This window comes from Pleurodeles waltl, chromosome 1_1, assembly GCF_031143425.1.
Source record: "Pleurodeles waltl isolate 20211129_DDA chromosome 1_1, aPleWal1.hap1.20221129, whole genome shotgun sequence".
In the NCBI taxonomy this organism is placed as follows: domain Eukaryota; kingdom Metazoa; phylum Chordata; class Amphibia; order Caudata; family Salamandridae; genus Pleurodeles; species Pleurodeles waltl.
In genome coordinates this window covers 947,957,819-947,980,532 of record NC_090436.1, presented here as the reverse complement: position 1 = coordinate 947,980,532, position 22,714 = coordinate 947,957,819, and the positions used below count along the sequence as shown (strand labels likewise).

At 47.2% G+C, this 22,714-nt stretch overlaps 1 protein-coding gene across 2 annotated transcripts in view; it reads left to right on the top strand.

Annotated features, from left to right (window-relative positions):
- LOC138289702 (alcohol dehydrogenase 1-like) overlaps positions 1-22,714 on the top strand; it is a 452,749-nt gene that overhangs the window by 336,171 nt on the left and 93,864 nt on the right. For both annotated transcript variants that reach the window (XR_011202553.1, XM_069230193.1), the window contains exon 7: positions 763-898. Coding sequence is in view for 1 of the 2 variants with exons in the window: in XM_069230193.1 (XP_069086294.1) it covers positions 763-898 (136 nt within the window). In the remaining variant the exon portion in view is untranslated. The remainder of the gene's footprint in view (positions 1-762; positions 899-22,714) is intronic.

Below are 22,714 nucleotides of genomic sequence, written 5' to 3'. Positions count from 1 at the left end.
TGTCAGTATATTTTACATTTCTTTCCAAACAAAATTTAATTTAACATTATTTGTTACTTGTTTTTTCAAGCCCGTTTCCATTATTGTCTATGCAAGGATGTTGCAGAGCATTGTTTGACCATGTGAGGTGCTTGACTTACTACTGTTTTTTAGACTTTAGCAACTTAATAGCTGGAGGCTTGTTTCTCAAAGTTAAAACTTACAGTTTGTAGTAAGTATACTAGTTTTCAGTATTCCCAAACTAAGTGTGGGGTTTTACAATTCTCCATTCTCTGTGCCTATGTGTGTGAAGTTCTCTGCACCCAAGACTTAGCAGTAGGTGCGAAGAACTCCACACACATAGGGAGTGAAGAATCTTAAAACTCCCTGTGGGTGGGTAGAGTTCATATATAAACTTCTCCCTGATTCTTCCTATTCCCTTGCTCTTTAGTAATAAGCATGCCCCTTTTTCCCCTCTAGCCCTCTTCATAAATAATACTAAAACATATACTTACATGTATAGAGACTCCAGAGTCAGGGAGGATAACCCTGCATCTAAAAAATAGGAAAGGGTGATGTGTAAATTCCGCACGTGGTTTGTGGATAGCATTTTGAACTATGTTTATAGTACTAAAAAACGTATTACATATTGCAGTTTGTGAATAGGTCCTGAAAATTTTACATATTCAAAAGACGCAAAAGTGACTGGAAGTGACTGAACCTTTTCAGCAAGGAGCATGTATTTTCATCCTTGTGACGGTCTGCCATTTTGTTTTCCATCAGGTCAGTGCCCTGAAGTCTTCACACTATGGATTTGGAGCCACTGTGATTGTTGGGGTAGCACCAACCGGTGCTAAAATCTCCCTTGATCCTATGCTGTTGCTCACAGGGCGCACTGTGAAAGGAGCGATATTTGGAGGTAAAGACATCAGGTTGATATGATTTTATATTGTAATAGCAGTAAGAAGGTCTCCTAATGAAGCTATTGCATTGCATACTGTTATACACAGGACACAAAGGAGCAATGGATACAACTGGGTAACATTCTAGCAATGTCCAGAAGCACTGCATTTTATTGAATATCAGAAAAGACATGTTTGACCCCAGTAAGGAACCTTCTCTCGAAAGGCAAAGGGTAGCACTGCCTCTTTGAGATGTCACTGATAACAGAGCTGCATATACTGTTTGCCTTTGTCCACTATGAACAGAATATACAAGCAGATCATCCTACAGGAACAGTAGAGATTGAATAGTCACAACAAATTCTTGTTCTGACATGATATAGTTTATTTGAGAATTTATAAACTGCTGTAAAGCAGCCTAACAAGCCCTCAGCGTGTATGTACTTTTTTTCAACTTATAGTTCCATTATAAGCTACCCTACAAATGTGAACATCCACAGAAAAAGAGGAAGAAGTAACAGTGTCAAATGTGTTTTTGGTTCTGGGATATAACCCATAAAAACATACAAAGTTACAAAAGTGGGATGGGCATAGCAGATATCCATCTATGTCACTGAGCACCTATCCAGTGGTTGCAAATGAATGGCTGTATGGAGACAGAGAAGACCCAGCGTTTTGCCTTGAACAAGAACAATATGAAACTCCTGGGTATTCCTTATGGAGTCCCCATCGCTAAGACTGTCCCAGACTTGACCAAAGTAGTGCTGTCAGCCGAATGGGGCAGTAAATTTGCATGAGAAACACCACTACTTCTTTAGAACTGATTGTTACACATCGTTCAGCAGAGGAAAGTTCAGAACATGGGACCTTATTGGGATCTCCAATCTAGAGGTAAGTGTGAGGGTGATCACATGAAGACATTTGCTATCTTACAAGAGAAATTAATGTTACATAGTCATAGTTTTACAAATACTTGCAACTCCACAGGAGACTCAGGCATTTTGGAGCCACCTCAACAACTTACTGAATACTGATGTTCAATGCCCTTGAGAGAGCGTAGCTTACATAACCTATATTGAAATGAAATGCTTATATCAATGTATAATGATGCTGCATAGAAAACAATAATAAGGATTTTGCTTAAACGTGCACCTGAATTCTAATTACAGTAAATGGCCACCAATGTATACGCAAACTAACAATGATGAATAAAATGTTTATGTTATGTTTAATTAAGCTTATATTCACATTTATATTACTCTTTATAGGCCTTAAGTTAGCGTGAGCTGTGGGTTTTAGCTGCCCAGCTCTCATATTAAATGCATTTTTCTGTTTTTCCAGTGTGCTGACTCGCAAAGGGCCATGACCCTGCAAATGTTCTTTTTCTCCAATTTGGAAGACGAATGTATCTATGTCGATTCCGTTCCCAAGCGCATATTCGGTGCCTTGGTTTAAGAGTGATGTACAAGTTGAAACAAATGTAGATTAATGTAATGTACAAGGTCATTTAGACCGATGGACAATGGATCTGCTGACCCAAAAGACGTGCCAAAGAGTGAAGTAACACCGTACGTGCCACCTCCGAAGACGTCAATTACGAAGACCAATCAAAGTATTATGAATAAATGTGGGATGACAATTGGGATTACCTAATGCTAAATCTGATAGTTTAAAGATAGTGGGGTATAGTAAATGTCCAATAGAATTTTGGAGGAATGTACTACGAAAAGGGATAAAGACCCATGTCACAGAAGGGCCATTAGAACTAGGTAGGGAATGCTATTGATTTTATCCAGAAACTCTGTCACTCTGTTCGGTGACTTTGAGACTTATTAAAACCATCCTCACCCAAAGACTGCCCATTTACACTTCTCCTCCTTATGAGGGAAGTGTCCCCTATGCCCTTTAGTTAAGCTTAGACTGATGGTGTTTTGACCGATGTCCTGAAGATGAAGACTGATCCTGTGTGCTGATCTAATCCTTGGAGGGTAATTATGACAATGCAATTTGTAATTTGTCTGTTTGCTTTTCCTTTCTAGGTACCAACTGCTTAATTTTGATAGAGACCATAGTCAGATGTTTTCCAAATTGGTGTTCTAAATTGTTTTGCATGAAGCCCAACATGCCGATGCTAATTAGTGGTTAGGACAGGTGATCATCAAATTGACGCAAATAGACAAACGACTGACATTATGCTATGTTGAACTGACACGTATTCAACACTTTGCTGTATTCCGATCTATGTTTGCGCTGTGTTATATTATGATGTTTATGATTCTTGCCTTATTGAAATCTTACCAAAGTTGCCATATCGTAACTATGCTGTTGTGTTTCTTGGCTTTGAGATTAACGCACTTACTTTTAGCCTGTAACTAATAGGGAATACAACTTCATAAAATTTTATTAAAGGTGTGGTTATTCATGGCTGAAAGGTCATGGTTGCGTCGTCAATTTAATTAATGTCTTTGACCAAAGTGAAATGTATTGTGGTGATAAACATTGATGACCTTATTGATATATTGATTGACATATTGATCAGCTATCTCGTCCTACGGTGTCTCTCAACTGGGTCAAAAGATTCATTGGCCTAAAACGAGTCCTAATGTGTAATAAATGAACATAAAAGGACGCATTAACAGTTCTGGAAGCAGAGCAACAGTTTTGGCCCTTTGGGGCCCTAGGACGGAGAATCATTGTTTAAATTGTTTTTCTGTGATAATGCAAATTGGAGGTTTGATGGGTTTCTAAATTCACCATGACTTTCCTGGGATCTCGGAGCCTGCCTAAGTGAGTTGGGAATGTTCTCGGTGGCATAATGCGTGTGATATAGGGTTTGCGCTTGCTCAGCTTATGCCTTTTTGCAGGTGATTGTGAAAAATGCGTGTATCTAGGTCAGGTAAATGTTGATTTAGTAGGAGTGGGCATACTCCGCAGTATGAGAGTAGGGAAGTCGGCGTACTTCATGTGAGTGTGGCGCTTTGTGCTCAAAATTATCCACGTGGTTGGTTGTTTATGTACGGACCCATCGTGGTCTAAGACTCCGGAGTATATTGACAAGTGTAGGAGACACTTGAATTTATGTTGTAATCTGTGCAGTTTAATAGGTCAATCGGGCGTGGTTGACAAGTCAAGTGTGAGTCAAAATGTATGTATGAAACCTTCGATGGAGATTTGGCAAGTTCTAAAGTGCACTAGGACGAGCCATTGACAAGTCGAGAGTAGAGTTTGCGGGTCAAATTCTGCTTGCATATGCGGGAGCTGAGAAGGAGAGAGTAGCGGCCGAGGCTTCAAGTGAAATCTCTGTAAAGTTCTGAAGCGATCGTGTTACCCTTCCTGTAGTAAACCGGCATATTTGTGTTGTCATTAAAGGTGCTCGCAATAGTTTGCATTAGTTTGTGTGAATTCAGTGAGGGGCGGATGAGCCGCAAGACTTTGTCAGCTGCAGTGTGTGAGTATGACGTCAGTGGTGCCGCGCTGAGATAGGTCAGTTGTCGAGAGGGGTCGCGCAAGGATTGGCTGCTGTCCGTGAGAGGCAATAGGTTGAGAAAGGTGGGTGAAGAGTGTCCTGGGAACTAAGTCACTTTCTGATTAAAAATACAAATAAGAGAAAATCGCAAAATGAATTTTGTCAAGGCATTTAAAAGCGCTCTGAAAGGAGACGCGTACATTATAGCAACTGATGGGGAGCCTACACCGCCCGAGGGTACTCCAGCTTACATGGTTATGGAAGAGAAGGGTGTTGCACCTTGTTTATGGATGAAACAGTGGCGCAAATTAACAGAGAAAGAGGGATGTCTAGCGTTCCCAGAACATGGGACGTTCAATCCGAAGGTGCTAGAGAACATAAGGTGGATGTTAAGTACACACAAACCACCTCCGAGGCCAGCTCAATATGAGGCTTTAGCGATTTGGGACTTGATGGCTCTTAAACATAGACAAGAAAGGTTTCAGAGAAGACTGAAAAGGGCAGAAAAATCTTATGCAGAGGCTAGGTGGGATAACGAGAACAAAATGTGGAGACGGGGAATTGTAGACGGATTAAAATTGTTCCCAGCGATAGCACAGGGAGAAGAGACACAGGGAAAGAAATCCTCCTGTAAAACAGATAAAGACTCTAATAAATCTAAAGAGAATAAAAGACCTTGGGAAGAAGAAGATGATTCAGATGATATGGAATTCATGGACAGATTATTACATGATCGCCCGCCACCTTATGCGGTGAGTGACAGTGCTCCAAGCACTAGCGTAGACCCTAGGAGCCAGACGCTGGAGAAGGGAGTTGCTGATATGGTACAGACTAGTGATACGACTTCGATACAGAATGGTGCCAGTGTACCCACTGCGCCAGACATGCAGATACAGTTGCAGCCTCCACCGCAGATACAGAGAATCTACCCAGACGTTCCAATACTTGAGACTACTACAAATCTGATAGTGCCACCAGACCCGATATATACAAAATCAAGGTTAGTGCAGATTGAGTCAATTCCGAAATTGCTGTCCCAGCCGCAACCACAATTGATACCAGGGTACAACCCAGTGGCTGGTCCTCCATTAGTGCCTGTCGCGGGTACTTTGGAACAGACCTATGGAGTTACTGCTCCACGGAGTTTGGGACTAGGTCAGACACCTGCTGCCATATCGTTACCAATTACTGTTGGTCCACCAGTGCCATTGTATGCACAAGGCAAATCTGGCGTATGTGATCAGGGAGTAATGACCCAAGATGCGATAAGAGGAGGATCTATAGGAACTCCCCAGATAATGGCCCCAGGAGAACAAGCCGTTGAAAAGCCGAGGTCTTTAATAGACTTTAGCCCAGTAGAAGCACCCTTGGAAGCAATGCGTCAAGCAGGGCTAGGGGTTTTAACTCCACAGACAATGAGTACGAACGCCTCACAGTCACCAATGATACATGCAGGGAACATTTAACTGCAGGGTTTTACAGTGCAACAGCTGAACGAATGGCTAGAAAAGACTTATAGTTCACAAAAGACTACAGTGACTGCAGTGGAACTGGAAAAGGCAAGGCAAGATGACTACCTAAATCTTGTAAGACTAGGAGTGGAAGCTGCCGAATTAGTGGAAGGTACAATGGGAGTAAACAGATTGGAATCATACACTGAAGCAGAACTGAGATTTCTATGCCCCAAGATTACTAAAGAAGTGGGCAAGGTGCACCAGAGATTAGCAAACCTGGCAGACAAATACAATATTGACATTGAGAACACTAAACATTTGAAAAGAAGTTATAGATTAGACTTTGATTCGAAAGATTTTGAGCACATGAGGTCTGCTGGAATGAAGGCGCATTTAAAAGAATTGTTGCAAAGTGCGCAAATTTGGGGTGCATTAGAAAAATGGGAATGCAGATGGGCAAAGAAAAGGGATAAGGAAAAGGGTGACACTCCAGGGTCTAGTCAAGCCAAAGCCTCACCCGATATGGAATCAGTAAAAATACTACCCATGAGAGAAACAGCTAGTGGTGTTTTGGTACATGTGCCGTGGTCCAGAGGAGACATCCTATCCTTTACTAATGATTATCCAAGATTGAGGGAGAAATCGATCGAGTGGTATTAGCAAACAGATAGGTTTGTGAAGCTTGCGAAGTGTCTCTGGCAAGACTTGAATACCTTGTTTGAGATCACTGTTCCGCCTGATTTGTGGCTCGAGTGTAAGAGGGGGGTAGATTGGCCGACAAAGGAACCCGCAAGGGATAAGGTGACCGGAGCACCCTCTGAAGAGGTGATGAAGTATTATCACAAGGTGATTGAGTTTTTGAAACAAAAGGTGTCGCCGAAGGTGACTGATTGGCAGAAGATTGACCGAAACTCACAAGAGGTTAAGGAATCAATACATGTTTACTATGAGAGGTTGCTAAAGGCATTGAAACACTACAGTGGTACTGAGACAATTGAGCTTAGGACATGAACCACCTTGTGTTCAGATTCGTTGAAGGGCTGAGACCTGAAGTTAGTCAGATGATTAAGAATCATTTGATTTGTTGGCAAGCGAAGCCGATTGATGAAGTATTGCAGTATGCAAAATACTGTAGTGATGAGATCGAGCTGAAGCAGAAAAAGCTGAAAGAGAAAGTGATGGTGATGCAGATAAGGGCTGCACAGGCAGGAATACAGGGAAATGGAGTTCAGCGGATAATACAGCAACAACCGCAAATGAATGGTGTGTTTCAGGCGCACCCGAGAGGTCGAGGCCGAGGGTTCCTGAATCGCGGTCCAGACTTGAATACCGTTGTGGTTCAAAATGACGTACAAGGGGTGAAAAACATGTCACCATGTCACACGTGCGGGGTGTGGGGCACTGGAAACGGGAGTGCCCGAATGTGGTGCAGGATGGTGTTGTTCAGCAAAGCACTAATGTCGGTCATTGCAAAATGTGAGAGGTCCCAAATTGAGAAATCAAAACCCGAATTTCCAAAATAATCTGGTACAAATGCAAGGGGTACAGCCCATGCAGCAGATGCAAATGCCGCGTTTCCAGCCAGCGCAGATGCAGCAAGTACAACAGCAGGTTCCCATGTTACCTAGACAGCAAATGCAATTACCCATGGCTTCAATGGTACAGCAACAGGTCATGCTTCCTCAACAGGTCACAGGTCAGGTAATGAGTCAAAATAATACAGTACAACAATTCCCATTACGAGGTGAAAGTGGCATGAATGAAGAATGGCCGGATGATAGCTCAGATAGTGAAGAGTGCAGGCTTGCAGCATCCTTAGAGGTGGATCAAAGGGGTCCCTATGTGGAAGGGAAAGTAATGGGTTACAAAGTCTCGTTTTTGGTCGACACTGGAGCTACACGCTCTACAGTCAGGAGTGCGGAGGTTCCGAAGCTACCACTTTCGGGGCGTACCATAAGGGTAGTCGGAGTGGCAAACCAGTACCTGACAAATCCGATTACAGATCCAGTGCAGGTTGAGATCAGCAGGCATAGATTTGTAGTCTGTGATTCAAGTCCGGTATCCCTACTGGGAAGGGACTTACTGTGCAAGACAAAATGTTCAATTACCTGTTCCAATGATGGAATCGAAGTACAGACAAATAGTGACGATGAAGAAGACGAAGGTCAGTTTTCAGAAGAAGAGACAGGGAAAACAAATTAGGATTATCCTTTAATCACTTTGTTTCCGATGCTTACAATGATTGATCTACCTGTCGAGTTACAGGGAACAGTGACAGAGAGAGTGTGGGATCTGACATGAAAGGAAGTGGGGCAATAAAAGGTGTAGAACCAGTTAAAGTACAAGTAAAGCCAAATGCAGTGTTTTCCCAGGTGCCACAATATCATATGGCACAAGATGTTCTTATTTAAGTGTCGCAGATAATTGCAGATTTTCTAAGACAGGGAGTCCTGAAGGAAGTTTTGAGCTGTCCATGTAATTCTCCAATAATGGGTTTGAAAAAGGCCTGTGGGAAAGTTCGAATTGTGCAGGATTTGAGGAAAATAAATGAGATTGTGGTAAAATGTTGCCCCATAGTGCCCAATCCAGCAGTGATCATGTTTCAGTTTCCATGTGATGCTGAGTGGTTCACCGTTATAGACCTGTCACAAGCCTTCTTTTCGATACCTCTTCATGAGGACAGCCAATTTTTGTTCAGTTTCAAATTCCTGGATAAGGTGTACAGTTGGTGCAGAATTCCTCAAGGGTTTTCTGAATCACCGTCCATTTTCAATCAGATATTGAAAAAGGATTTGGAATCCTTAGTATTGCCTTTTAACTCGACCCTAGTACAGTACATCGATGATTTGCTGATTGCATCCAAAACAAGGGACAACTGTAAGTATGATACCATTGCCTTACTGAATCATTTGGGAAAGAACGGACACAAGGTGTCACCTAAGAAGCTGCAATACTGCCAGAAAGAGGTAAAATACCTAGGGCATCTAATTGAAAGAGGGTCCAGGAGAATATCGAAAGAAAGAATAACAGCCATACTGCAAATGAACCCTCCAACGACAAAAAGGGATGTCAGAATGTTCCTGGGAATGGTGGGCTACTGTCGTCAGTGGATACCCAACTTCTCAATCATCTCAAAACCTTTGATAAAACTGACAGGCAAAGAGATCAAGGATGAGCCATATACCATAGCTTTGTCCAAAGAAGAGCTTGAGTCATTCATGGAATTGAGAGAGTGCATGTGCAGGGCACCAGCGTTAGGTATGCCTGATTATACGAAGCCTTTTCTACTGTTCTGTCATGAACGTGATGCTTGTTCTTTGTCTGTCTTGACACAGGTCCATGAAGGTGCAAATCGCCCTATAGCATATTTTTCAGCTACCTTGGACCCCGTCGCAGCAGCCTTACTGGGTTGTTTGCGCGCATTTGCAGCAGTTGGTCAGAGCCTTACGCAGTGTGAAGGCATAGTCATGGGATACCCACTAACAGTAATGGTTCCGCATTCAGTTGAAATTTTGTTGACTCGAACTAAAACTCAGCACATGACAAATACCCGTCTTACTAAATATGAGACGATCATACTGGGGTCACCAAATGTTTCGCTGAAACGATGTACTGTATTGAACCCGGCAACTTTGCTTCCTGCTGAAAATACTGAAATTAACAATGAGGAAGAATTTGAACATGACTGTCTTGAGGTAACGGAATTATGTACCAAACCACAACCAGATATTCAAGACACACAGCTGAAAGAAAATGATTGTATCATGTTTGTCGATGGGTCCTGTTTAAGAGATTCCGTTGGAACACTGGGAGCTGGTTATGCTGTATGTACCATAGCTGGTATAATTGAAGCTTCCTGGCTCGAGAAAGTGTTTTCCGCACAAGTGGCAGAATTAATTGCCCTTACTAAGGCATGCCACGCAGCTGTGAATCTGAGAGTCACTATCTATACTGACAGCAGATATGGATTCGGAATTGTATATGATTTTGGCCAACTGTGGTCACAGAGGTTTCATGACCTCTTCTGGTTCTCCTGTGAAAAACGGTGAACAAATAAAGGATTTGTTACATGCAATTCAGTTACCTCTTGAAATTGCCGTGGTGAAATGCAATGCTCATGTTAAGTCCCAAGACTTTGCGTCCATGGGAAACGGTTATGCAGATCAAGTCGCAAGGTTTTGCGCATTGAATTGTATATCGTTCAAGGAACAGTGGGAATTGTTACCGCAAATTGAAAATGACACATGTTTGAACCTTGCATTAAGGGTGGTCGATACCCTAGATGACTTAAAAACATTACAGGGTCGTGCTAGCAAAGAGGAAAAACGATCCTGGCAAAGAATGCAATGTGTACAGAGAGCTGATGATTTTTGGGTCTCAGAAGAGGGAAAATTAGTCTTACCAAACAGCCTTCTGTCCCAGTTTGCCAGGCTATACCATGGACAAGCTCACCTTGGGAGAGATGCAATGATCAGGTCATTTAAAATCGATTGGTTCAACCCAAAGTTCAGACATGCCGCAGAGGTTACCTGTCACAGGTGCATCATCTGTCAACAGATGAATGCTGGAAAAGGGACTGTGGTAACTTTGAGCCACATTGGGAGAGCTGGTGGTCCGTTCAGCAAAATGCAAATGGACTTCACTGAGATGCCTGTTTGTGGAGGATTGAAGTACGTGTTGGTAATTGTGTTTGTTTTCAGTCATTGGATTGAAGCCTACCCCACACATAGAAATGACAGTCTCACAGTTGCAAAGCTGCTGCTTAGGGAACTAATACCAAGGTTCGGGTTTCCGGTCTCTGTAGAGTTAGATAGGGGCAGACTCTTCGACAATGAGGTGATTAAACTCCTGTGTGCAGCATTAGACATCGAACAAAAGCTGCATTGTAGCTATCACCCAGAAGCATCATGACTAGTAGAGCAAATGAATGGTACTCTGAAATCAAGTATGGCAAAGATGTGCGCAGCTACCAATATGAATTGGCCAGATGCATTGCCCTTAGTGCTGGTGTCAATGAGAAATACCCCTGACAAGAAAACAGGACTATCCCCCCATGAGATCCTCATGGGTAGAGCTATGAGGTTGCCAGCAGTACCAGCGAATGCTCTAGTGAATATCACAGATGATATGGTGTTGGACTATTGCAAAGGTTTGGCTGATGTGATTCGCTCTTTCTCTCACCAGGTAGAGGCTAACACATTGCCACCGATTGGGGATCCATGTCATACCCTACAAGCCGGTGACTGGGTGGTTGTCAAGAAGCACGTGAGAAAGTCGTGTTTGGAGCCACGCTGGAAAGGGCCGTATCAAGTAATCTTGACAACAACCACTGCCGTGAAATGTGCAGGCATTTCAACCTGGATACATGCCAGTCACACAAAGAAGGTAACATGTCCAACTGACGAGGAACTTGAAGTTTCCGGCACAACAGTTCCAGGAAGAGAAGTCTCAGGGCAAGAAAACAACCAAGAAGGAACTGAGACTGCAGGAGAACCCACTGAGAACAGCCTTGTCCCTCAACCAGTGAATGAGTTCGAGAGAGGTGACAGAGTGCCTATCTCAGTAGAGGCGGCAGGAGAACTAAGTCAAGGAGAGGTTCTCCCAGAAGTAGACGGATACGGGTTAGAACTTGAACCCGTTACAGATCAAGAAGAAGAAGAAGGAGAAGAAGGGGAAATAATAGAAAGAGATCAGACTGTGCCAGAATCCCCTGAGCCAGTTGCAGGTACATCAAATGAAAACACCATGGTGGTCATTACAACCCTGGCGGACGGTGTTAAAGCTGCGGTAATAGCACAAACAGGCCGGCGGACAAAAAAAGGGAATTACGACCCTGGCGGAAACCGCCAACTAAGACAGCCACTTTAATACACCGCCCGCCACGGCGGTACAGACAAACAGCGCAGCGGTCACTGCCAACAGACAGGCGGAAGACAATGTACCGCCCACACTATCACAACACACCAATCCGCCACCTTTTCCGGGGCAGATTCACCGTGGATAAAAACACGGCGGAAACAGCTTTTGCTATGGGAAAACGCTCACCTCAACACATCCCACGAGGAACGAGGACACCATGGATCCGGAACTACAAATACTCCCTGCCCTTGCATTCCTGCTCATCTACGACCAACAGCGACGTAGGCGCAGAACATACCGGTGAGTACAGCACCTACAACACGGGGGAGGGGGGAGGCAAAAGTTACGGGGACACCCACCAAACACCCCCACCCTCGCATATTACAACATACACACCAATGCATTCACAAAAATCACAGTAACAACCCACAATCCCCCTGGAAGAATGCAAAGACAAAGCGAATAGCAGTCAAACTTTGTATTGTGCCAATATACTACTCATTAAAAAATATACGGATATATATATCACGAAATCTGTCACAAATAAATGTACAATACAAGAAGTAGTGCAGATATGTACATAACAATGTCCGTGCACCAACAGTCCAAAAATGCATGGGTGACGCCCACAATAGATACCTGACCAAAATCCGAGAGAACACTGCCGGGGCATCAGATAGAAACACTACAGGCACCTCAGGGGGAAGGGAAGGGGGGGCACCTCAGCCAGATGAATGCGAAGCCAGATCCACGACGGGGCTCCATGCCCATTGATGTATCCTGGAGAGTGCAAAGCCACAGTCTCTCAAGTCACTTCAGTGGGTGGGTTGCCCACTGTTCCATCCTGGGGAGTGCAAAGCCACAGTCTTTCAAGTCTCTACAGTGGGTGGCTTGCCCACTGTTACATCCTGGGGAGTGCAAAGCCACAGTCTCTCAAGTCTCTACAGTGGGTGGCTTGCCCACTGTGCCATCCTGGGGAGTGCAAAGACACATCTTCACAAGTAGATGCAGTTCTCTACTGGTACTGGGTGGGACTGGTGCCCAGACTGGATGAGTCTCCCCGTGAAAGTACATGTCCTGTCACAGTCCCAGCTGCACATGGGAGAACGATGCCTGATGTGCCGGACTATTCATACCCACATGGTCTTTGCCCTGTTCAGCGGTCTTCACCATGGCGGTCTTGGCTTTGTTGAGCGGTGCTTTGCCATGGCGGTCTTTGCCCTGTTCAGCGGTCTTCACCATGGCGGTCTTTGCCCTGTTCAGCGGTCTTCACCATGGCGGTCTTGGCCTTGTTCAGCGGTGCTTTGCCATGGCTGGCTATAGACTGTTCAGCGGTCTTCACCATGGCGGTCTTGGCCTTGTTCATCGGTGCTTTGCCATGGCTGGCTATGGACTGTTCAGCGGTCTTCACCATGGCGGTCTTGGCCTTGTTCAGCGGTGCTTTGCCATGGCGGTTCTGGTACGGATATTGGTGTGTGGCATTACGATCTCCACAATGGACATTGGTGTGTGGCATTACGATCTCCACAATGGACATTGGTGTGTGGCATGACGATCTCCACACTGGACATTGGTGTGTGGCATGACGATCTCCACAATGGACGTTGGTGTGTGGCATGACGATCTCCACACTGGACATTGGTGTGTGGCATGAGGAACTCCACACTGGACGTTGGTGTGTGGCATGACGAACTCCACACTGGACATTGGTGTGTGGCATGATGAACTCCACACTGGACGTTGGGGTGTGGCATGACGAACTCCACACTGGACGTTGGTGTGTGGCATGACGAACTCCAAACTGGACGTTGGTGTGTGGCTTGACGTTCCATCATTGCCCAGCGGGGCTGTGGGATTCTGGACCCTCATGGGCTGTGACTCCGGCAGTGGCGGTGGTCTCCTGACCAGTAACGATACTTGGGCCCTCCTGGGCTATGACTCTGGCGGTGGTCTCCTGACCAGTTACGATACTTGAGCCCTCCTGGGCTGTGACTCCGGCGGTGGCGGTGGTCTCCTGACCAGTAACGATACTTGGGCCCTCCTGGGCTATGACTCTGGCGGTGGTCTCCTGACCAGTTACGATACTTGAGCCCTCCTGGGCTGTGACTCCGGCGGTGGCGGTGGTCTCCTGACCAGTGACGATACTTGGGCCCTCCTGGGCTGTGACTCTGGCGGTGGTCTCTGGACCAGTGACGACGGTGCTGGCGGTTGTGTCTGGACCGCCGGAAATGATGGCGCACTTCTCCGCCGTGACACTCACAACAGGTTGGGGAGACTTCCTCGGGACCTTCCCCACCTTCTTTTGAGTTACAGATGACTCACCAATCGCCTTGGATCCCATTTCACTGTTTGTCCCACCAGGAGTCTTGACATGGTCCCGTCGTCCACTCTCCAATTTGGGAGCCTTTACAGTGGGTGGGCTGACAGTGCCTTGGCTCCGGGTCCTACTGCCTGCCCTGGTGGACGGGGCACTCCAAAAACCTGGTACACGCACCACTGGTACTGGAGGCTTTTTGGCTGAGGCGCTACGACGGGACTGATGAATTGGAGGGGGGGGTGGGGGCAAAAAGGTCAATTTGACATAGGGACAGTTTCTGACGTACACTGGGATGGGTAGCTGGAGGGGCTCTGGGAGTGGAGGAAGAGGAGGTGGTTGTAGGAGGTGTCACTTTAGCTGTTTTGGGTGCAGGTGCAGGTACTGGAGGCTGTCGTGAGGTGGATGGATGTTGGGTGAGTGATTGCCGGCGTTTGTGTACTTTGGGAGGGGGCGTCACAGACACACTGGGAGAGGACACAGGGGACGTGTATATGGCAGTGGAGGTGGTGAGTGCAGGTGAGTGGCTTGTGGTGCTGGGTGTCCTGCTGCGAGTCCTAGTGCCTGTAGATGTGGTGCATGCAGGTGTGTGTGTAGACGACACTGGGAAGGAGGAGGGAGAAGAGGAGGAGGGTGACACAGTGGAGACAGTGGATGTTGCTGTGTCTGTATGGGTCTGATGCTTGTGTGAGTGCCTGTGGTGTGTGTGGTGCCTATGTTTGCTTGAGCTACTTGTGTGTGTTGACTTGTGTGCATGCTGGTCTGTAGGTGTGCTTGGGATGGGCTGGGGTACAGGGGATTGGGTCTGGGTGGAGGAAGTTGGAGGGGGGAGGCTGGACACAGGGACAATGGCTGCCATCAGTGCTGAGGCCAGAGATTGCAGGGTTCGCTGAAGGACAGCCTGACCAGAATGAATGCCTTCCAGGAATGCATTACCGTGTTTCAACTCTCGTTCTACACCCTGGATGGCATTCACAATGGTAGACTGCCCAACAGTGAGTGACCTGAGGAGGTCAATGGCCTCCTCACTGAGGGCAGCAGGGGTGACTGGGGCAGGGCCTGAGGTGCCTGGGGCGAAGGGGATGCCCACCCTCCTAGGTGAGCGGGCACGGGGCGAACGCTGAGGGGCTGCTGGGAGGGCGGTTCTGGTAGGGGTGGTGGCGGCTGTACCTGTAGAAGTGGGGCGCACAGATGGTGCCGCCACCACAGGGGAGCTCCCATCGGCGGACGAGTCCGTGTCGCTGTTTGGTGATCCTGTGGCCGACGTGAAGCTCCCCTCGCTCTCCGTCCCACTGGTGAATTCAGAGTCTGTGGTGTGGCCCTCCATGGCCATGTGGGATGCAGCTCCCTCGTGCTCCGGTGCCACTGTACCTCCGCCTGTTGATGCTGATGTACAGAAGGACAGGGAGAGCAGAAAAAAGAGAGTTTTAGTGCATGGCATACCGCTACCGTTGGCGGACAAGACAAACACAGCAGCCCCCTGCATTACGCCGGGCTCCTGCCCTCTGCACATGCAATTTCTGGGATATGGCCTACATGGCAATGGTAGAAATCTGCCCACCTGGATGGCAAAGGGGCAACTATACATCAATTTGCCATTTTTTGGAGCTGGGGTAGAGTGCCACATGGCCTACATAACGGAGGGGCCTTGCCTACCTAACTCGCCCTGGCCTAGGGACACCCACAGCCCACCACCCCCACCCAGACAGCTCCACTGCACGCAAAGTCCATAGGATGAGGTTGTACTCACCCCCTTGTGTCTGCTGTGATGTCCTTAAGCGCCCATCCAACTCCGGGTAGGCCACCACCAGGATCCGGAACATCAGGGGGGTCATGGTGCGACGTGCACACCTCCCACGTTGGGAGGCCATCCCCAGCTGAGCCTCCGCCGTCTTCTTGCTGCAGCGGCGAATGTCCTCCCATCTCTTCTGGCAGTGGGTGCCCCGTCTCTGGTGGGCCCCCAGGGTCCGGACTTAGTTGGCGATGGCACGCCAAATGTCCCTCTTCTGGTGGACGCTGACCTACATGACATGCACAAGGAAAGAGGAACAGTCATTACCTACAGCACTGTCGTTGTAATTGGCCCCATCCCAACTCTATCCCTGTGGACCATTCATCCCCATGCATGACTGTTCTATGTACTCTGCCCCCTTCCCTCATCCACCCAGCCCTGTCCACCCAGGCCTAGCCCATACAACGTGCTCCCTGTGTACTAACCTGTTGGTCTGGAGGACCGTAGAGTAGCGTATACTGGGGGAGGACCCCATCCACAAGTTTCTCCAACTCCTGTGCAGTGAAGGCAGGGGCCCGTTCCCCAGACGCAGCAGCCATCGTCGCTTCCAGACCGAGGTCACAGCAGCACTAGCAGTGTAGGTCCTCTCCTGTCGAAGGTCAGGTATCTAGTGATTGAAGAGATAGAAAATGGTGGTGACGTCCGCGGCGGTGACGTCTGCGGCGGTGCGCATCATCACCGCCAGCGCACCTGTTCATTGGCTCCTGGGACCCATAGGGTCCAATGCTAACCAATGCAGCATTGCGCCGCGCTCTACGACCGCCTACCGCGACGGTGTCCAACGCCAGCGCAGTTACCCCACAATTCCATTGTCCCAGTTTAGAAGTCAGGCAGCCGCCATTTCAGGGGCCCACATGGCTTCAATTACTACTGCGTCACACATACCGAGGCCTACACTCAAAACCTTTCCCGGATGGGTTAATTGTCTGGTGTAGTCTTGTGTGTGACTGTGGGTACATACCTGGAGGAATGCTGACAGTTTTTTCGCTGTTGCCCTTCTTAGGCACCGTCAGTTGGGACATATTGGAAGATGGCGGAATCCGCAGGTGTACCGACCACTGGTGGACCTGTTGACAATGGAAGAGCGACATGTCATCGTGACCTACCGGTTTGACCGTGCCACAATCCGGGAACTATGTACCCAGTTGGAGCCAGACCTGATGTCACCAATCGCCATCTGACTGGAATCCCCCCTGACGTGCAGGTGCTGTCAGTGCTCCATTTCTTTGCAAGTGGGTCTTTTCAGACAACAGTGGCCATGGCATCAGGGATGTCCCAGCCTATGTTTTCTAACGTGTTGTGTAGAGTGTTGTCTGCCCTGCTGAAACACGTAAGGAGATACATCATTTTCCCTGAGGTGGCGGATTTGCCTACAGTGAAAGGTGACTTCTATGCCCTTGGACATATCCCCAACGTCATAGGTGCCATTGATGGGACCCATGTAGCTCTGGTCCCCCCGCAGGAATGAACAGGTGTACAGGAACAGCAAGAGTTATCATTCGATGAATGTCCAGATGGTCTGTTTGGCAGACCAGTACATCTCACAGGTAAATGCAATGTTCCCTGGCTCAGTGCATGACGCCTACATACTGCGGAATAGCAGCATCCCTGATATGATGGGTGAACTCCAGAGGCACCGTGTATGGCTATTGAGGGACTCTGGTTACCCCAACCTGTCCTGGCTACTGACCCCAGTGAGGAATCCCAGGACCAGGGCAGAGGAACGGTACAATGAGGCCCATGGGCGGACTAGGAGGGTGATCGAGCGTACCTTCGGCCTCCTGAAGGCCAGGTTCAGGTGCCTCTATATGACAGGTGGGTCCCTATTCTACTCACCGAAGAAGGTGTGCGACATCATTATCGCCTGCTCCATGCTCCATAACTTGGCATTGCGACACCAGGTGCCTTTTCTGCAGGAGGATGATCCAGACGACGGTGTTGTTGCAGCGGGTGAGCCTGTGGAGCCTGTGGACAGTGATGAGGAGGAAGCTGATGAAGATGAAAACGACAACAGGGAGTCAGTCATACAGCAATATTTTCAATGAGACACAGGTGAGTACAATTTCATGTTTCACATTACATTACATTTCACACGTCTACCTCTATCCTCTACCTACATTTCACTCCCTATTTGGTAACTGAGTTGTCCCCTTCCATTTCAGTTTCAGTAATGTGGTAACCTACGTGTCAACAGCTTGCACCCTTGAAAGGCTTGTGATGTGTGACATTGGTATGTTGACCTTCCAATGGGTAACCTTTTTTAACACTGTAATTGACAATACAAAGTTCACAATCATTGACTGACTCCAATATTATTGAGGTTTCAAGGGTGTTTATTGAAGTGCATAAAAATATAGGGGGGTTGTGAAATGGGGAGAGGTCATGGTGGAAGAATGTCCATGGCAGAGTCCTGTCTATTAGTCTCACAGGTACATTGCACATCTGGCCATTGGAAGTGGAGCTGGGGCAGTTCCAATCTGGACAGGGTAACAAAGTGGGACAGTGGGGGGGCAATCAGGGTGGTCTTATTTCCTGGCGGGGGTTTTGCCATCTTGCTCTGTCCTGTTCCTGGATCTCAGGGCCCGCTTTCGTGGTGGTTGTCCGTCTGCAGGGGGTGGGGTGCTGGTGTGGTGGTCCTGTGGCGGGGCGTCCTGTCCACTAGCGCCGGCGGAGGTGGTGGGCATTTCATCGTCCTGGCTAGTGTCAGGGGCCCCTTGGAGTGCCACGGTGTCCCTCAAGGTCTTTTGAATGTCCGTCAGCACCCCTACGATGGTGCCCGGGGCGGAGGCGATGGTCCTGAGCTCCTCCCTGAACCCCAAATACTGCTCCTCCTGCAGACGCAGGGTCTCCTGCAACTTGTCCAGGACCGTTGCCATCGTCTCCTGGGAGTGGTGGTATGCTCCCATGATGGAGGAGAGGGCCTCGTTGAGAGTTGGTTCCCTTGGCCTGTCCTCCCTCTGTCGCACAGCAGCCCTCCCAGTTCCCCGGTGTTCCTGTGCCTCCGTCCCCTGGACCGTGTGCCCACTACCACTGCCCCCAGGTCCCTGTTGTTGTTGGGGTGGTGGGTTACCCTGGGTGCCCTGTAGTTGTGGACACACCGCTGATTGACCTGTCCTGGGTAGGGAGGTATGGGCCTGCTGGGTGGGTGCTGTGCTGGGGTTACCAGAGGGTGGAAGCTCTGTGTTGGGCTGTGGCTGGGCAAGGGGAACCGACTGTCTTGAGGCCCACGATGGTCCTGGCTGGTCATCAAGATCCAGTAGGGCAGAGCTGCTGTTGTCACTGTGGGCCTCTTCTGGGGGTGGAGTGGTGTTGTCTGGACCCTCTGGTGTGGTGACGTTCCTGCGGGTTCCTGCGGGGGTATAAGTACATGATTATTGCATGTGTGTGTTTCATGGTGTGCAATGGTTGGGTGTGCGTGAACCCCAGTGCAGGCATTCCTGTGTGGGGGCTTGTGTGGTGATGGTTGGGGGGTGTTGTGGGTCTGTGCAGTGGGCATGCTTTAGTGATGGGTGTCCTTGCTTAGTTGTGTCATGCGGGTCTTGGGGTTGGGATGGGTGGTTGGTGTTATGGGTAGATTAGTGAGGAGTTAGGGTGATAGGGGAGGGTGTGAGGGTGGGGGTGTGTATGATAGCATGCAGGTAGGGTGGGGATATGATAGTGAAGATTTGACTTACCAGTGTCCTTTCCTCCAACGGCTCCTACGAGGCCCTCAGGATGCAAGATGGACAAGACTTGCTCCTCCCATGTTGTTATTTGTGGGGGAGGAGGTGGGGGTCCGCCGCCAGTCCGCTGTACCGCGATGTGGTGCCTGGATACCGTGGAACGCACCTTCCCCCGTAGGTCGTTCCACCTCTTCCTGATGTCCTCCCTATTTCTTGGGTGCTGTCCCACAGCGTTGACCCTGTCGACTATTCTTTGCCAATGCTCCATCTTCCTGGCTATGGATGTGTACTGTACCTGTGAGCCAAATAGCTGTGGCTCCACCCTGATGATTTCCTCCACCATGACCCTGAGCTCCTCCTCGGAGAAGCGGGGGTGTCTTTGGCGTGACATGGGGTGGTGTGTGTGATGTGTGGGGTGGTGTATGTGTTGATGAGTGTGGTGAGTGTAGTGGTATGTGGTGTTTTGTGCGTGGATGTTGTGTGGGTGATGGTGTAGTGTGCCTCTGTGTGATGGTGTTATCTATTCTGTGCTGTCTCTCTCTGGCCTTCGTCTCTAATTTGTGGTCGTAGGGGTTTCTGGGTGATGTGGGTGTGTGTTTTATATTGTGTTGGGTGTGTGGGAGTGGTGTGTGTATGTGTATCAGGTGTGTGTATTTGGAATTGTCCAATGTGGCGGTGTTTTGGAGATGTGTGTGTATTTTGTGGATTCGTGGGTCGTAATAGCATGGGCGTGTTTCTGTTGGCGTGGAGGTGGAGAATTTGTTTCCGCATATTTATCGCTGAGCTTTGGTGTGGCGGACTTGTGTGGGTGTCTGAATTTCGGCAGATTCCGTGATGTGTGTCATAATAGCTGTGGTGGTCTCCCGCCGCCGTGGCGGTGTATTGGCGGTCTTCTGCACGGCGGTAAGCGGCTTTTACCGCCAATGTTGTAATGTCCCCCATATCACAAGAGGAGGGTGCTGACCAACGTCCTGAAAAGACATATCGGAAGAAGACGCATAAGGGTGATAACTGGCCAGAGAAACCACTTTTAAGGATAAGAAACATACCAGATGAAACAATAATAGAAGAAACTGATACATCCCTAGTGGACAACCTAAGTGAAGGAGAACAGCAAGGTGAACGAAGGTTGAAAAGAAAGAGAGTCGCAAACAGAAGATATACAGGTCCTGAATGGGCGTATGCTACCACATCTGAATGGCAACAAGAATTCTTAGCATTCTGTTTTGATCGAGAAGTACCAGGCCAATACTACGGTACCTGAATTAATTCCAAGGAAAGACTTGGTTAAAAATCTAAATTGAAAACTGAGGAAAAAGAGACTCATAAATTACCGGATGTGACATTAGAACTGGATTCGACTTTGAGAAACCCGATTACGACAAGCTGCTAACCTGATTTGACAAAGGGGTCCTGGAGCGAATGAAAACGCTGTAAATACACGCAGAGAGCAAAATAGAAAAGATTTCTAAATCATCCTCTAGTTGATTGTTATTCTGCTATCTGATTCTATACGGACATGGCTTATAATAGAGGTAGTAACAAGGGAAGTAAGGTATGTGGTTGGTTTAGCCTTATAATAGGTATTGTGTGTGCAATAATAATTGTGGGAGTGATTGTGGGAATGCCGTGGTTGGAGAAAAAGACTATTAACGCTACTTCAAAACCTGAAACTACAAAACTAACACCGTGGGTAAGATTTGAGCAGGATGCAAGACACTTGCATGAGGGAACTAATTCAAAAGGGGAACTTTCTACTAATGTCTTCTATCGCTTACTGAATGAGCATGCAGAGACTATGGATGCAAAAGACTGTTATGTGTGTACCAAGATTCCTTCATCTGTACAAGAAGGGGTTACCTACCATAGCCTTCCTCTAACCTACGGGATTAGCTGTAGTTTGCTACTAACCAGATTCTATAATCAAGAGCATGTGCAATACTTTTATTCAAATCTGGATGTTGTGTTTTCCTTTGTACCCGTGATTGAATTCCTGAATAAGTTGGCTAAAGAACATGACATAAAAATAGTTAGAGTATTCTGTGAGCCAACGCTTACATTTGGAACTGCTTATGCACACCGCAATAAACTGACCGGCTTACTATCGCCTGTAGAGAAAAGCTTTTTAGATCACACTGATGATAGACCCAAAGCATTGAAAGAAAGATTAGAAAAAGGGTTGGAGAAACGCACATATGCAAATGATTATGCTTACACCGCAATCAAAACACAAGGCAAATTGGCTATAGATGCATTACATGTAGGTAGGCTTTGTGTATATACAGGCCAAAATCTGAGCAGGACAATTTGTTTGTGGGAACGAGTGAATGCAGACATGTATTTTTTTTTCAGAGTAAGTGGACATTTATGTTGAATGGACAGGATCCAGCGATCCCTGGAATCTATTACATCTGTGTACTTAATGCTTATTACCGTCTCCCTAAGGGATGGTATGGGACATGTTATTTGGGAATAGTCTTCCCAAAGATTTACCAGATTGATGACTTAAAACAAATACCTAAAACGTCTGAATTACAACATCCTAGGCAAAAACGAGAATCAGTGGCTGCTGTCATTGGTGATATATTTGGAGCTATAATCCCTTCAGTAGGGGTTATCTTGAATTCTATGAAGATTCAAAAGTTGTCTACTATTGTGGATAACATGCTGACAAATTTTACAGGGGCTATACTCCTGATGGATACTGAACTTGCTGCAGAAAGAGCTATGACTCTTCAAAATTGGCTTGCTTTAGACATTCCTTTAGCAAAGAGTGGAGGGGTCTGCAAGATGCTCAACGAGTGCCATTGTTGCTCGTTCATTCCAGACAATAGTAAAAAGATTAGAGGTATGCTTACTAACCTAACTAGAGATAGTGCAGATTTGAAGGATTTGAAGGAACCTGGAGTTTGGGAGAAATTTGGAAAAGGAATTGCCAGAGTAGGGAGCTGGTTTACCAACATTTGGAATGGGGTACTTGAAAAAATACTAACGGGTCTATTAATTGTCCTGGCCTGTCTATTAGGATTATGGGGTGTATGCAAAATCAATGATAAAATTAAGAAGAATTGGACCAAAAGAACCAGAAGAAATAAAGAAAGTGAAAGAGAGAAAATGTTCAATGAAATTTGGGAGAGTTCACATAAGGGACAAGATGTTGAAATGCACATTATGCGTAAAGTTAAAAATTAAAATGAAAGGTTAAAGGGAAAGGTTTGTGTGATGACAAGTGTCATCAGAGGAGGGACTGAGAGAGCGTAGCTTACATAACCTATATTGAAATGAA